This window comes from Macaca mulatta, chromosome 1 (assembly GCF_049350105.2).
Source record: "Macaca mulatta isolate MMU2019108-1 chromosome 1, T2T-MMU8v2.0, whole genome shotgun sequence".
Taxonomy (NCBI): Eukaryota; Metazoa; Chordata; class Mammalia; order Primates; family Cercopithecidae; genus Macaca; species Macaca mulatta.
Genome location: NC_133406.1, coordinates 110,387,399 through 110,400,756, shown reverse-complemented (window position 1 = coordinate 110,400,756; position 13,358 = coordinate 110,387,399). Strand labels below are relative to the sequence as shown.

Here is a 13,358-nt window from a genome sequence, read left to right as displayed (position 1 = left end):
ACAGAATGGAACGGAGTAGAAGGAGGCAGACTGCACCAGGCAAAGGTGTGTCCCCAACAGGAGCTGCCTGGGAGTTCAGATGTCAGGGCAGGTGTCTGTCTCTACTGTCCCCTCCCCAACAGACTTCCCTCCCTACTTTCTGAAAGCAAAGAGGAAAGGAGGGAGCTTTCCCCTCAGAAAGGAGATCTTGATCAGAGTGTAGAATCTACAATACCTAAGGAGTTATGGCTTAAGCACCTTTGATATCACCACCCAAAGCTCAGGAAAAGAACCTGCTGGAACTGTGTGTAAAATGGGTGGGGTCGAAGTTAGAGTGGCTTCCCTTCTCAGCTTTAGTCTTCAGAGTGGCCGATAAAAACAGAATCGAAACCTAAGCATTCCTTCCTCCTCTCTGTCCCCCGGGAGAGGGAAGAGAGAATAAATGCCACATCTCATTAAGCTTTTACGAGCTCAGGCGGGCAGAGTGGGCCCACACCGGAGGCAGGCAGAGGGCTGGGGGAGGCTGCAGGAAGGATTCCCCAGTTCTCTCAGGGAAGATGAGTTCCAGAACTTAAAGACCAGCTCCACAGAAAATGAAATAAGGGTTAACAACAGATGTGGGAGTACAGCTGCTTTTATTAACATCAGAAGGGCAACAGTACAGGAAGTTGGGTAGATGTGGGGAAAACAGAGACTGTGGCAGAGGCAGGACAGAAGATCTACGGAAATTGCCTGGAAGAGTCAGCTGTAAGGCATGAGAATCCTGAGGGTAAAAGAGAAAAGGGAAAGACTCTTGGATCTTATGAAGCTGAAATAACAAGATCTTAAACATGAGTGAGGACTCTTTTGCCCCAACCTAAGGTGACTTTAAATCCAAGGTATAAAACATGGCATGGATATTAGTTTGAATAGGGAAAATGAGAACTCTCTTTGAGCTAAAAAAAAAAAAAAAAAAAAAAAAAAGAAAGCATTAAAACCCTGATTAAGGCTGCACAATGATCCAGTGTGTAAGGATGGGAGAGAGAATAAATACCCTAGTGACCCACATATTAAACAGACCACAAACAAGAGAACAAGACTTGAGGCTAATGGAAGGTCAACTTGCCCATGCTGCCACGGGGGGCAACAGTGCCACAATGCCACGTGGGCACTAACACACACTGTATCCCCCCAGTCCCTGCCCGGGTTGAAGGGTGTGCAGATCACAGCAGCAGAGCTGCCTAGACTCAGGCAGGGCAGGAACACCCACTGCTGATGCAGTGGGAGGTAGGGATGGGGAGCCTGGCCCTGGCTTTGTGCGAGTGCAAAGAGAAGGAACACAGAGGTGAAATCAAGTCGCTGGGGCAGCGCTTGTGATATTGGGGTGACCGTGGGAGGGCAGTAGCAGACACAAGAATAATGGCCTTCCCAGGCCAAGGTCCATGTTCTACCATCTGGCAGGAAAGCCAGGGGTTTATCATACATGATAAAACCCACACAGCTGGACTCTGGGCAAGGCCCATTTTAGCCAATTAGAAGATACACTGTCTGTGGCCAGGCAAACAAGCTCCTCCCAGCTGGGGAAGAGGTGAGAATCCCTGGGCCTTGCCCAGTCCTGAGGTCTGGGTGTCTGCAGGGAAGCACAGTGGTGAAGAAAGCATCCAGCAAGGTAAGAGGGGCTTGGGTAGCACCCTTTGCTTCTGTCACTTCCGCAAAAACTTCTTGTTGAGGAGGAAGATGAGAAGGTTGACATTGACTTTGGCCTTGTTGAAGAGTTTCATGACAGCCACACCCTCATACTGGAGCTGCAGGAGGTCCTAGGAGGGAAGAGGCAGGGAGGGGAGTTTAAGGGCTTCTGAATGTGGTCCAGTCAGATGGTGTACAAAACACTCACATCATGGGGCCTTCTGCAGTCACCAGTGGCACTGGCCACTGAAGTAGGGCATTGAAATCCCACTTCACAAATGAGGAGACTGAGGCAAGAGAGGTACAGTGACTTCATCAAATGTCAGCTCAAGCAGAACCAGGGATTGAAATTGTTTTCCTTATTTTATTTATTTATTTTTTTGAGACACAGTCTCACTCTGTCTCCCAGGCTAGAGTGCAGTGGCATGATCTCGGCTCACTGCAATTTCTGCCTCCCAGGTTCAAGTGATTCTCCTGCTTCAGCCTCCTGAGTAGCTGGGATTACAGTCAGGTGCCACCACACCAGGCTAATTTTACCACACCAGGCTAATTTTTGTGTTTAGTAGAGATGGGGGTTCACCATATTGGCCAGGCTGGTCTCGAACTGCTGACCTTGTGGTCCGCCCGCCTCGGCCTTCCAAAGTTCTGGAACTACAGGCGTGAGCCACTGCACCCGGCCAAAATCATTTTTCTTACTCAAAAGGCAAAACAGCAGAGCAAAAAGATTTGGATTTAAAACTACTGCTTGGCCGGGCACAGTGGCTCATGCCTGTAATCCCAGCACTTTAGGAGGCCGAGATGGGCAGATCACAAGGTCAGCAGTTTGAGACCAGCCTGACCAACATGGTGAAACCCCGTCTCTACTAAAAACACACAAAAAGTTAGCCGGAGTGGTGGTGTGTGCCTGTAACCCCAGCTACTCAGGAGCGGAGGCAGGAGAATCGCTTGAACCTGGGAGGCAGAGGTTGCAGTGAGCCGAGATCGTGCCATTGCACTCCAGCCTGGGAGATGGAGTGAGATTCCGTCTCAAACCAACAAACAAAAAAACCAAAAAAGCAACAACAACAAAACCCAAAAACACCACTGCTTCACTCCTTTCCTGAACACTGGCCTATGACTTAGGCCAGCTTCTTAACCTTTTAGCCTAGAGCTTGTAAAATAGGGATAATACTTCAGAGCTGTGGAGAGGATTAAAGGAGGTAACATGTAAAGTCCTTGACATGTGATAGGGCTTCAAATATTAATCCTGCTTCTGACACCAGCAGCCCACTCCACTCTCCCTGATGCTGGGTCTGTGTCAGGGCATGGGGAAAGGGGGGCTGGGGCTGCAAAGACCCCCACCCTTCTCTTCAGGAACAGACAATACTGATTGGGTGAAAAACTGAGCTGGTGTCATCTGAGGACTAGGGAAGTGAGGCCAGTTGCTCTCTTCAGGCCAGCACCTAAAGCCCAGCAGGTGTCCTGCAGGCTCACGGGACTGTCCCCTCACCTGATAGTGAAGCTGAAATCGCTCCATGTCCACACCCAGGAACTTGGCATTTACTTCAAACTTTCCTGCCTCATCTCCCGGGGTGATGTCAAAGATGACGTTTCTGAAGCTGTCAGGAACAGGATTCAAAACAGGAACCCACTGCCTCTTCCCAGGGCTACAGCCACATTCTTGCACCTACTGCTCCTCATCCTGGGCAGCGGTGTCATCCAGAGCCAGCTTTCCCTCTGTCACTCCCAGAGGGTCCAGCTCGCTGTCTTCTCCTAGTTTTACTTCTGCTCCCCACACCATCTCTTTATCTGCCCCGCCCTACCCAGCTGTTCTCACCTCTGGAAAGCTTTCCCAGTACCCTCGCCTCAGGGCATCTAGAACTGTGCTAGACCATGTCCACGGCCCTTCACTTTCTGTCTGGGCATGCTCTGTCTCCACCATCATTCTAGCAGCTCCTTCAAGACCGGGACCATGCTTCTCCTTCTCTTCCACCCGGTGCCCAGCCCACAGCTCCACCCCCAAGTTAGAGGACAGGAAGGGGCTGACATCCTGCCCTCCAAAGACACATACTGAGAGGCGGGAAGATCTTCAATTTCCACCAAGACACCCTTTTCCAGAAGCTGAGCAGCAGTGTAATGAAGAGAAGGCTGCTTCTTCCCCTTCCCAGAACTCCTGATTAAAAGAAGGCCCCAGAGAATTCATCCAACAAACACTTTACCACCAAAGAAACTTGTTTTTTGTGGCTGGAAAGGAAATGAGACCCCAAGAAAGACTTCTCACTGATGGACGACAGAGGAGGAGGGCTGCACTTGAGCCCAAGACTTTGTAAGTGAGGCTCAAAGACCAGACTTACGAAGGGACCGTGCTGTGCTGGGTGAGATTCCCCTTTCACAGCTGGGAGATAGTGGGGCAAAGGTGACATGGGCAGGGGTGAGAAGTCACACATAACCGTCCAAGTATGAGAAAGCAGCACCTACATGGAGTCGGGGGCCAGGTGGTCCAGGCAGGCCCGGATGTACTGGCTGTAGTAGTCACCCTGCTCCTCATAGAAGGTGGTCTTAGTGCTCAGACCCTGTAATGTGGCCTGCAGCTTCACCAGCTCCGCCTTCCGCCTGTGCCTGTGTCTGTGCTGGTTGCGGATGTCCTGGGGTTGGGGAACAGAGGGAGGGATGAGTGGTCCTTCCTGGCAGGAGAGACTTAGGGCCTGACACAAGCCCAAGAGTTACACACTGAGGCTCTTCAGAAGAACAGGCTTCAGGGCTGTTTTCCTAGAAGGAAAATCTCAAGGATGGTATTCCAAATCCTTAAGGCATGTCCTCAGGGCCTCTGTCCATTGAGGACTAACTGGTTTCAAGGCCTTTGTTTTTTGGTAAAAGAAAGTTGCAAGGATACTTTTGTAGGTCATAAGCTGAGGATTGGGTTTTCATGCTCATGTGTGAGATATGCTTCTCTCAAACCTTCTGACCTGGGCACATTACCCAGCTAATGTGGAAAAAAAAAAAAAAAGAGTTGCAAGAACACCCTCCTCCCTGAGTAATTTCAAGATCTTTCCTTCAGGCCAGGTGTGGTGATTCACACCTGTAATCCCAGCACTTTGTGAGAGCCTAAGGCAGGCAGATTACTTGAGGTCAGGAGTTTGAGAACAGCCTGGCCAACATGGTGAAACCCTGTCTCTACTAAAAATACAAAAATTTGGCCAGGTGCAGTGGCTCATACCTGTAATCCCAGCATTTTGGGAGGTCAAGGTGGGCGGACCCTGAGGTCAGGAGTTTGAAACCAGCCAGGTCAACATGGTGAAACCATGTCTCTTACTAAAAATACAAAAATTAGCCAGGTGTGGCAGCGCGCACCTGTAATCCCAGCTACTTGGGAGGCTGAGGCAGGAGAATCGCTTAAACCCAGGAGGTGAAGGTTGCAGTGAGCCAAGATCACACCACTGCTCTCCAGCCTGGATGACAGAGTGAGACTTTGTCTCAAAAAAAAAAAAAAAAAAGATGTTTCCTTCAAAACGGACCCTCAGCCTTCCTCTAGCTGGTGACAATTTTGGGTGGGCACTCATCAGGAGGGGCCCACCAACATTTATGGATTAACATGTACATGCACACGCACACACACACATACACAAAGGCACACGGAGCCCAGGCCCAGGTTGTTACCTTGGCCAGCTCATCCACTAGCCCCTGATAGCCATTTCTGGCGCTGACCAACCCCAGGGCTTCAAGTTGGCGCAGGTTCCGCAGGACACGCCGCTGCTTCTCTGCCAGTGGCAGGAGGGAGTGAGCTGTCAGTGAGCGGTGTCGTCGCAGTGGCTCCGGTGTCTGGGCTGCACAGGCCTGGCGTCGGCTCATCAGCTGCTTATGGGCTGCTTCCTGGGGACACAGGGATGCTGGAGGGGTCTACCAGGCCCTACCAGTCTGCTCCCACACCAGGGAAGACTCCATGGGCACCAGCAACAAAGGGAGGCCTGAGATTTTTCTGGGTATCATTAAGAAAGTGCCCCAGAGCCCAGCCTCTGCAGGGTATGGCTGGGGCAGGGCATAGCTTATGAAGAATATCAAGGTATAACATCGTAACACATGGTGTCACACATGGGAGGGCCTCATAGATCACCTCATAGATCACCACAGGGGAAGAGTGGCTCAAAGAAGACCCAAACCCAGGTCACGGCATAAAGGATTCCGGACAGACACTAGCTGTGACTTCCCAACAATGGATCTTTCTGATGGCCCAGGATGTTTGGGGGCATTTCCCTGTCTGTTTCGTTTTGGGACATACCTCTACTGGCCATCCCCACCTTTTCTCTGGGAAGACCCTGGTTCAGTCTTTGCTCCATCAGGCCCAACATGCCCCTGGCCCCCCACCCGCCTACTACCTTCTCCTGCCTCCAGGCTTTCTAGCAGACCACTCTTCTGAGTACAGGCCTTCCAGGGGTGCCTTCCCAGACCGCCTCTCAGCGCCCCCCATAGCCCTAGTGTTGGTGCTTGTTTCAGTGTGTGCAGTGGGGAGAGGGGTGGGGCCCCATGACTCTGTAGCCTGAGGCTTCCCAAGGCTAAAGCTGTGTCCCTCACCCTGTAGGCCTCCAGAGTTTTCATTACTGGTGAGCACAGGTGGCTGCTTCTGGCCGACTGTGGGTGAGGTTCAGAGGAGGGAAGCAGCAGCGGTGCAGTTGGGGTGAGGCGGGGATGAATGAGATAGAACCTGTGGGCTGGCGCAGCTACCCACCTGCTCTCTGGAAGCCGAGAGGGACAGGATCTCCTTGAGGGTGTCCCCGGGATGGAACTGTATGATATCGGCCAACAGCTGCTTGGTGCTGCACGAGGAGGCAGTGACAGAGGAGAGGTAAGGGGCAGGGGAAGGGCCTGGACATGGGACTGGCCAGAGGTCTAAGAGTAAGTGGACCATGCTCTATAGCATGGCTGCTAGGAGGTAAGGAGAGAGAGTGAGGGATAGGGGATGTCGTAGACTAGGATACCTTCCCCACAAACTATCTTCCTTTGAGTCCTTCAGCTGAGCACACATGTCCTTCCAGCCCAGCCATCCCTTCTCCTTAGCTCTCAATGCATCTGACACCCACTGCCCTCTTGGTGGTGCTGTGTTTAGCCCTAGCCCGACCCTGCTCTCAGCCCTTTGATGGGCAGGACAAAGACGATACTCAGCTCACTTGTTTTTTTGTTTTTTGTTTTTTTGAGATGGAGTTTCACTCCTGTCACCAGGTTGGAGTGCAATGGCATGATCTCAGCTCACTGCAACCTCCACCTCCGAGGTTCAAGTGATTCTCCTGCCTCAGTCTCCCAAGTGGCTGGGATTACAGGTGCTTGTCACCACGCCTGGTTAATTTTTTAATTTTTAGTAGAGACAGGGTTTCACCATGTTGGCCAGGCTGGTCTCGAACTCCTGACCTCAGGTGATCCACCTGCCTCGGCCTCCCAAAGTGCTGGGATTACAGATGTGAGCCACTGCGCCTGGTCAGCTCACTTGTTTATTGAGTGCATGAGTGGGTGGAAGGGGGGTTGCCTTGTTGGCAGGGAGTTTGAGCTGGCACTTTGGCTCCACTTCCGCCCAGATGACCAGCCCACCCCTACTGGGGATCCTCCCTCACTTTTGTAGAACTGGGGAAGAAAAGCCCCATGCCCATCTCCTGACCATCACACTCAACAAGAATGTGGAATTAGGCTGGGCGTGGTAGCTCACACCTGTAATTCCAGCACTTTGGGAGCCCAAGGCAGGCAGATCACTTGAGGTCAGGAGTTCAAAACCAGGCCAGCCAACATGGTGAAACCCCATCTCTACTAAAAATACAAAAATTGGCCGGGGTTGGTGGCAAGCACCTGTAGTCCCAGCTACTTAGGAGGCTGAGGCAGGAGAATCGCTTGAACCCAGAAGGTGGAGGTTGCAGTGAGCTGAGTTTACGTCACTGCACTCCAGCCTGGGTGACAGAGTGAGACTCTGTATCCAAAAAAAAAAAAGCGGAATTAGAACATGAGCTCTACAACCCACTGGCTATGGAACTTTGGATAAATCACATAACTACTGAGTCTTTCCTCAACTATGAAGAGGAGAAGCCACCATCTACCTCATAGCTTGTCTCTAAGAATAAACGATAACATATAAAAAAGCATTTGGGCCAGGCGCTGTGGGTTGAGCCTGTAATCCTAGCACTTTGGGAGGCTGAGGCAGGTGGATGGCTTTGAGACCAGGAGTTTGAGGCCAGGTTGGGCAACATGGCGAAATTCTGTCTCTACTTGAAAAAAGAAAAAAGCCATTTGGTAAACAGCACAATATGCAAACATCTGCTGTTGCCAATATCTTCATCATTCCTTTACTTTCAGTACAACACAGAGCAAAAAGCTGAGGATATCAGACAGAAAACAGCCAAGGCTGCAGCAAGGGGAATAAAGGTAGGCGTCAGGGAGAACTTCCTGAAGGATAAGGGAGCCCAGGAAGAAAGTGAAATGGGCGCCTCAAAGTAAGGCCATTTTACTGGCCTCAGGGCTGGGGAGCTTAGGTAGGCAGGGGCAGAGGCTGGTGTCACCCACCTCAGAAGCAGGCTACGGGTGTTGGAGTCATCAGTGTCTGCCTCCAGTCCTTCAAACTTGTTGGTCAGTGTCAGGGACACTTCTAGCTTGCTCAGGTCCGTGTGCCCATCTGCAGCAATGCTCTCCCCTGAGGTGTGGTGAGGAATGAGAGGGAGACAGGCATACACACGCACACACGCACGCACACACACACGCACCGATCGGGTCATGTTAAATCGGCTGCTCTACATGCCCCTCTTCCAAGAAGTTTTCCCACACTGGCCTGCAGAACCACCGTGTCCCCAACCCTTAGCACCGATGGAAGGGCTGTTACCCACAGAGCATGCCCTCGTGTTACTGGGGCTGTGCCACCCCCACACCCTCAGCCCTGGGTGCCCTGAGGGTAGAGGAGCCATGCCTCCCCCAGCCTGCAGCTCCTGGCTCTCTCTAATCACCATCTTCATTCTATCCTTCCTCCCAGTAAGTTGGCTTCCTCCTATTCCGTGGCCCAGAAATGCCTCCTTCTCAGAGAAACCTAATGAGACCCTTATCCCCGTGCCTCTCTCACATCATTTAATTGGCCATTTACCTGATGATCACGGGTCCCTCTACCGTCTGTCTACCTTCTCCACTTCAATCTGTGTCCCTGTGCCCATGTCAGGACTAGAGGGAGAGTATGGAACTAGCCGCCTGGCACAAGACCTAGACTGCATGGGCGCGCTCACATGGCCTGTCTGCCTGCCTGTCCCTCCCTCCCGGCAGGCCCCTTAGCTGGCCCCGGCTGCCAAGGAGGGCACACACCAATAAGGTCAGGGATGGTGGGCAGCTCCCCAAGGTCCTCCAAGAGCTCATGCAGGGGGTCTTGGTGATCAGAGGCAATGCAGTCCTGGTGCTCCAGCAACAGCTGCAGGACAGAGGAAGAAAAGGAAATGCAGGGTCTGAGCCAGGTCTTCTCCCTGGGGCCAGCCCACTACCCCATCACAGGCTACCAAACCCCTGCCCACCCAGTCAACACTCTCCAGATCTCAGCCCCTCACCCTGTGCGTGTTGACCAGCTCCCCCACGGTAATGTACACCACAGGTTTGGCCACAGCCACCATGTCTGAGTACTCGTCCACTGCAAAACGCTCCTCTGGCTCTGGCACCTGGCAGGCTCTATGGATGAACTTCCTATCCAAAGGGAGGGCGTGTGAGAGAGCGGGGAGGGCCAGCACCCCACACATCTTCTGTCCCCATCCTTTCCCCAGCCTTCTCCAGCGATTGCTCAGGCCAATTTGGACTCTCCAGTCTCAGCTTCTGCCCTCTGTCCTGTCCTACCTCCGTCCCAGTGACCCCTCAAGCCAATCTCTCTTAATAGTCTCCTTTTCTCTCCACTGAGGAGTCCTTCCAACAACCTATCCTCCACCCCACTCATTACGCTCTTCCCTTCTATTTATGCCTCTTGTCCTCATGGATTCTGGAGGGGAGAAGCGGGATGTCAAAGATGAGAAGAGGGAAGAAAGGGGACAGAGAGGAAAGGGACCCAAGACCTGAACTTGAGGTGTGTTTCCTCCAGATAGTCATTCAGGACCCGCAGGTGCTGGCTCTGCCCAGAGAAGGCCTTGCCAGCCGCAGCGTGCTGTAGGAGCTGAGCCACAGCCCCCAGGGCATGGCGCTGGGGGGCAGCCAGGGTGCCACCAGCTGCCATGGCCACAATGTCGAAGGCGTCAGGAGCCACCACAGCTGGGTTCAGGAAGCGGTAGTACAGGAGGTTCCCGACCACCTGAGGGCAGAGAAGACTCTCCCAGAAGTGTCCAGGGGCCACCTTGACTGGTGCAGCCCCACATTCCCAGCTTGCTTGGCTGGAAGGGATACCTGGGCCAACCCCCTCACTTCAAAGAAAACAGGCCCAGAGCAGGCAGGCAACTTTCTCAAGGCCACACAGCAAACCTGAGCAAGAGCTGGGACTTGAACCTAGATCTCCTGACAAGAAGCCAGTGTTGCCCACTCTGTTCGCTCATGCCCCAGCGTGAGCCAGGCTCCATTTACAAGGGGCAGCATATTTCCCTCCTTGGATTTTTATGGCATAGGATTTTTTGTGTTTTTGTTTCGGTCTGAGGATCGCAGGTACCAGCAAAGCAAAGGAGGGATTGGAAGGTGGGGGTGGGAAGATAACACTTGCCTTATAGACCTCGCTGTCTGTGGCGTCAGGGAATTTCTCTGCCAGAGTTGCCTTCAGGACTTTGGCCACATATCGCATCCCGTACCTGGGGACAAAGAAACAGGTGCACTGTGCCTGTGCCTCTGCCCATCTCTCTCTGCCAGATATAAGAGCTTGAGTGCATGGCTGTCTCTCCTCCCCCAGGCTCAGCCACTCCAGAGTGGAGCTCAAGCACTGTCCCTCCACTATACATAGCCACCTCCCTGCTGCCTTCCTCTGAACATCTCTGGGCCTTGTCTATCCCTCCTGCCTTGTGTCAGTAGTCAGGACCAGGGGCCTATTATCTACTAAATGTCTCACACAGCCTCCAACCTGGCTTGAGAACCTCTTCTTTGAGACTCTCTGGTCTCCCCTACAGAGCACTCCAGATCACCACAGTCATCCCCCATCCCCCAGAGGCACTGTTAACCTAAAGCTTGGGTATTTGACACTCACAGCCAAAACCCTGTCCTAGGACAGCCTAGGTGGCTCCGAGGTAGTCAACCTTGTCAGCTGTCACAGAGCACCTGTGAGTGGCCTAGTCTGGGCTAGAGGCAGGGTCCCAAGGAGATCAAGTAGCCAGGAGGAGAAGCTCCAGTTTGGACTCCACCACCAACCAGAGATATTATCTTAGGCTATTTCCTTCTCCTTTGTAAGTCTGTCCCCTGGTCTAGAAAATGGGAATGATCATTCTTGCCCTCTCTTCTCACAGGGTTTTTTGAGGATCAAGTGAAATTATGTCTGCGAGAGTAATGCATAATGGTAGAGTACTATTCAAATGTGCTAGACTTCATTATCATTATTATTCTTATTATGGATGTGCCACCTACAAATGTAATTAAATTCGTTTAAAAGCAATTTCCCCTCCTAGGGTACCAGAGACAGAAGTTTACAGCTCATTGTGTACTTTCCTTTCTTAAGCCTAGAACAATCTTTTCTTACTCCTAATTGTAAACTCTTTTTTTTTTTTTTTTTTTTTTTTTTGAGACGGAGTCTTGCTCTGTTGCCCAGGCTGGAGTGCAGTGGCCAGATCTCAGCTCACTGCAAGCTCCACCTCCCGGGTTCCCGCCATTCTCCGGCCTCAGCCTCCCGAGTAGCTGGGACCACAGGCGCCGCCACCTCGCCCGGCTAATTTTTTGTGTTTTTAGTAGAGACGGGGTTTCACCGTGTTAGCCAGGATGGTCTCGATCTCCTGACCTTGTGATCCGCCCGTCTCGGCCTCCCAAAGTGCTGGGATTACAGGCTTGAGCCACCGCGCCCGGCCAATTGTAAACTCTTAATCCAGTTCTCCAGGTTTGGGGAGCAGGGTTATGAACTCTATGGGTTCCCCCTTTCAGCATCCTCATCCTGCCCTGGGCACTCCAGCCTGGGCAACAGAGTGAGACCCTGTCTCAAAAATAATCAAAAATAAAGAAAAACAAACAAAAGAATGAAATCCTGCCATTTTCGACAACATAGATGAACCTAGAGGTTCGTGTTAAGTGACATAAGCCAAACACAGAAGGACGAATACTGCATGATCTCACTCATATGTGGAATCTAAAAAAGGTGATTTCACAGGAGTAGAGAGTAGAATGGTGGTTACCAGAGCCTGGGGAGGGCAGGAGAGGGGGAGAGAAGATGGGGAGAGGTTGGTCAATGGGTACAAAGTTATAGTCAGGCGGGAAGAATAAATTCTGGTGCTCTATTGCACAGGAGGTGACTATAGTTGATAATAATGTATTGTATATCTCAAAATAGCTAGAAGAGAGGATTTTGAATGTTCTCACCACAAATAAATGTTTGAGGTAATAGATATGCTAATTACCTTGATTTCATCATTCATTGCACAATGTATATATGTATCAAAACATCACACTGTACCCTATGAACATGTACAATTATTATGTGTCAAAAAATAAATGTAGAAAACCAAATGTATTGACTAAATTTAAAGAAAAGAGAGAACTATAAAGTACTTTATGGGCTTAAAATATTTATTTTTGATATTAGGAACTGAAGAGTCCCATTTTCTCCTCATTTGCTCTTAGATAATAAAGTGTCCCTGAGATCATTTTAGGGTCCCTGCTCTGGTTCCACTGACATCTTACCAGGCCACATGCAGACCTACATGCCATCTTTCAGCTCAGCTGTCTAGCAGGAGCTTGGAGCATTCCCCACATCTCTCCAGGAACCCCTCTGAGTACCCCTGGCTCTATCTCCCTCCCTGCCTTCCTCCCTGCAGGACTATCACCCTGCTCTGCTCCCCATGGTGGCCTGGCCCTCTCAAAATCCCATGTGTAGGCTGGGGTGGGGCTGTTGCACATACGGAATTTGGTCCACAGATGAAGTAATGGCTACAAGGAACTTATCAGTCATGGCGAGGAGGTTGCGTAGGGCGATATCCAGTTGTCTCTGGACCTCAGGGTGGCTCAAGGCCTGCTCCGGGGTGACATCATACGGGAGATGGCTATGAGCAGAGAGAGACAAGGTATAAACAGGAGCACCCTCCAATGGCCTCCTTCCCCAAGGCCCTATTCCTTAACCTCTTGTCTAACAACAAGATCTTATACAGATGTGCTAAGGACAGCTCAGCATGCTAAAGGAGAAAGGGCCAGAATGAGAGTAAGGACTGGAGAAATGCAATCGGGAGGTGAAGAAGAGTTGGAGTATCTACAGGGAAGCTGGAAGAATGTAGGAAGGAACAGAGAACCTGGAATCTATGGACACTTCTAAGGGGAACAGATGACAAGCAGGCGGCTGCGCTGCAAATAGTCTTTGGGAGTTTGGAATAATGGAGAGGCTGGGCCAGAGCCTTATAGTTTCCTCACTTAAAGCCTCCTGTGCCATCCAGAACAGCCACCAGGATTGCCTGCTCGCCTCCATGGCTATGTTTCCCTAGCACCTAGAGACCTGAGCAATGACCCCAGGCGATAAGGGCAACCTATTTCTCCCACTATCTCGTTTGCCTATTCATCTATAAATAGAAATATTCATCTATACCCCTATAAATAGGAGTCCATGTCCTAACTCCCAGCAATTTTTTTTTGGTAGGGGGGAC

General features: G+C 51.3%; 1 protein-coding gene and 1 non-coding gene across 6 annotated transcripts in view; one reads left to right on the top strand and one right to left on the bottom strand.

The window, feature by feature from the left end:
• Positions 1-597: 597 nt before the first annotated feature.
• IQGAP3 (IQ motif containing GTPase activating protein 3) overlaps positions 598-13,358 on the bottom strand; it is a 45,748-nt gene continuing 32,987 nt past the window's right edge. For 3 of the 5 annotated variants that reach the window (XM_077942430.1, XM_015112166.3, XM_077942439.1), the window contains exons 27-38: positions 12,627-12,767; positions 10,301-10,385; positions 9,669-9,901; positions 9,177-9,309; positions 8,941-9,043; positions 8,161-8,287; positions 6,347-6,434; positions 5,281-5,493; positions 4,102-4,268; positions 3,695-3,796; positions 3,134-3,242; positions 1,146-1,775 (exon numbers count right to left, since the gene is read on the bottom strand). In XM_077942430.1, the coding sequence (XP_077798556.1) occupies positions 1,662-1,775; positions 3,134-3,242; positions 3,695-3,796; positions 4,102-4,268; positions 5,281-5,493; positions 6,347-6,434; positions 8,161-8,287; positions 8,941-9,043; positions 9,177-9,309; positions 9,669-9,901; positions 10,301-10,385; positions 12,627-12,767 (1,615 nt within the window). In that variant the 3' untranslated portion in view covers positions 1,146-1,661. Of the gene's footprint in view, positions 1,776-3,133; positions 3,243-3,694; positions 3,797-4,101; positions 4,269-5,280; positions 5,494-6,346; positions 6,435-8,160; positions 8,288-8,940; positions 9,044-9,176; positions 9,310-9,668; positions 9,902-10,300; positions 10,386-12,626; positions 12,768-13,358 lie in introns of all 5 variants that reach the window. The other 2 variants (XM_001114017.5, XM_077942448.1) reach the window with 2 other exon arrangements.
• LOC114675437 (small nucleolar RNA U13) lies at positions 4,513-4,612 on the top strand. The gene has a single exon (XR_003726452.1). It is a non-coding gene; the product is annotated as a small nucleolar RNA U13 (small nucleolar RNA).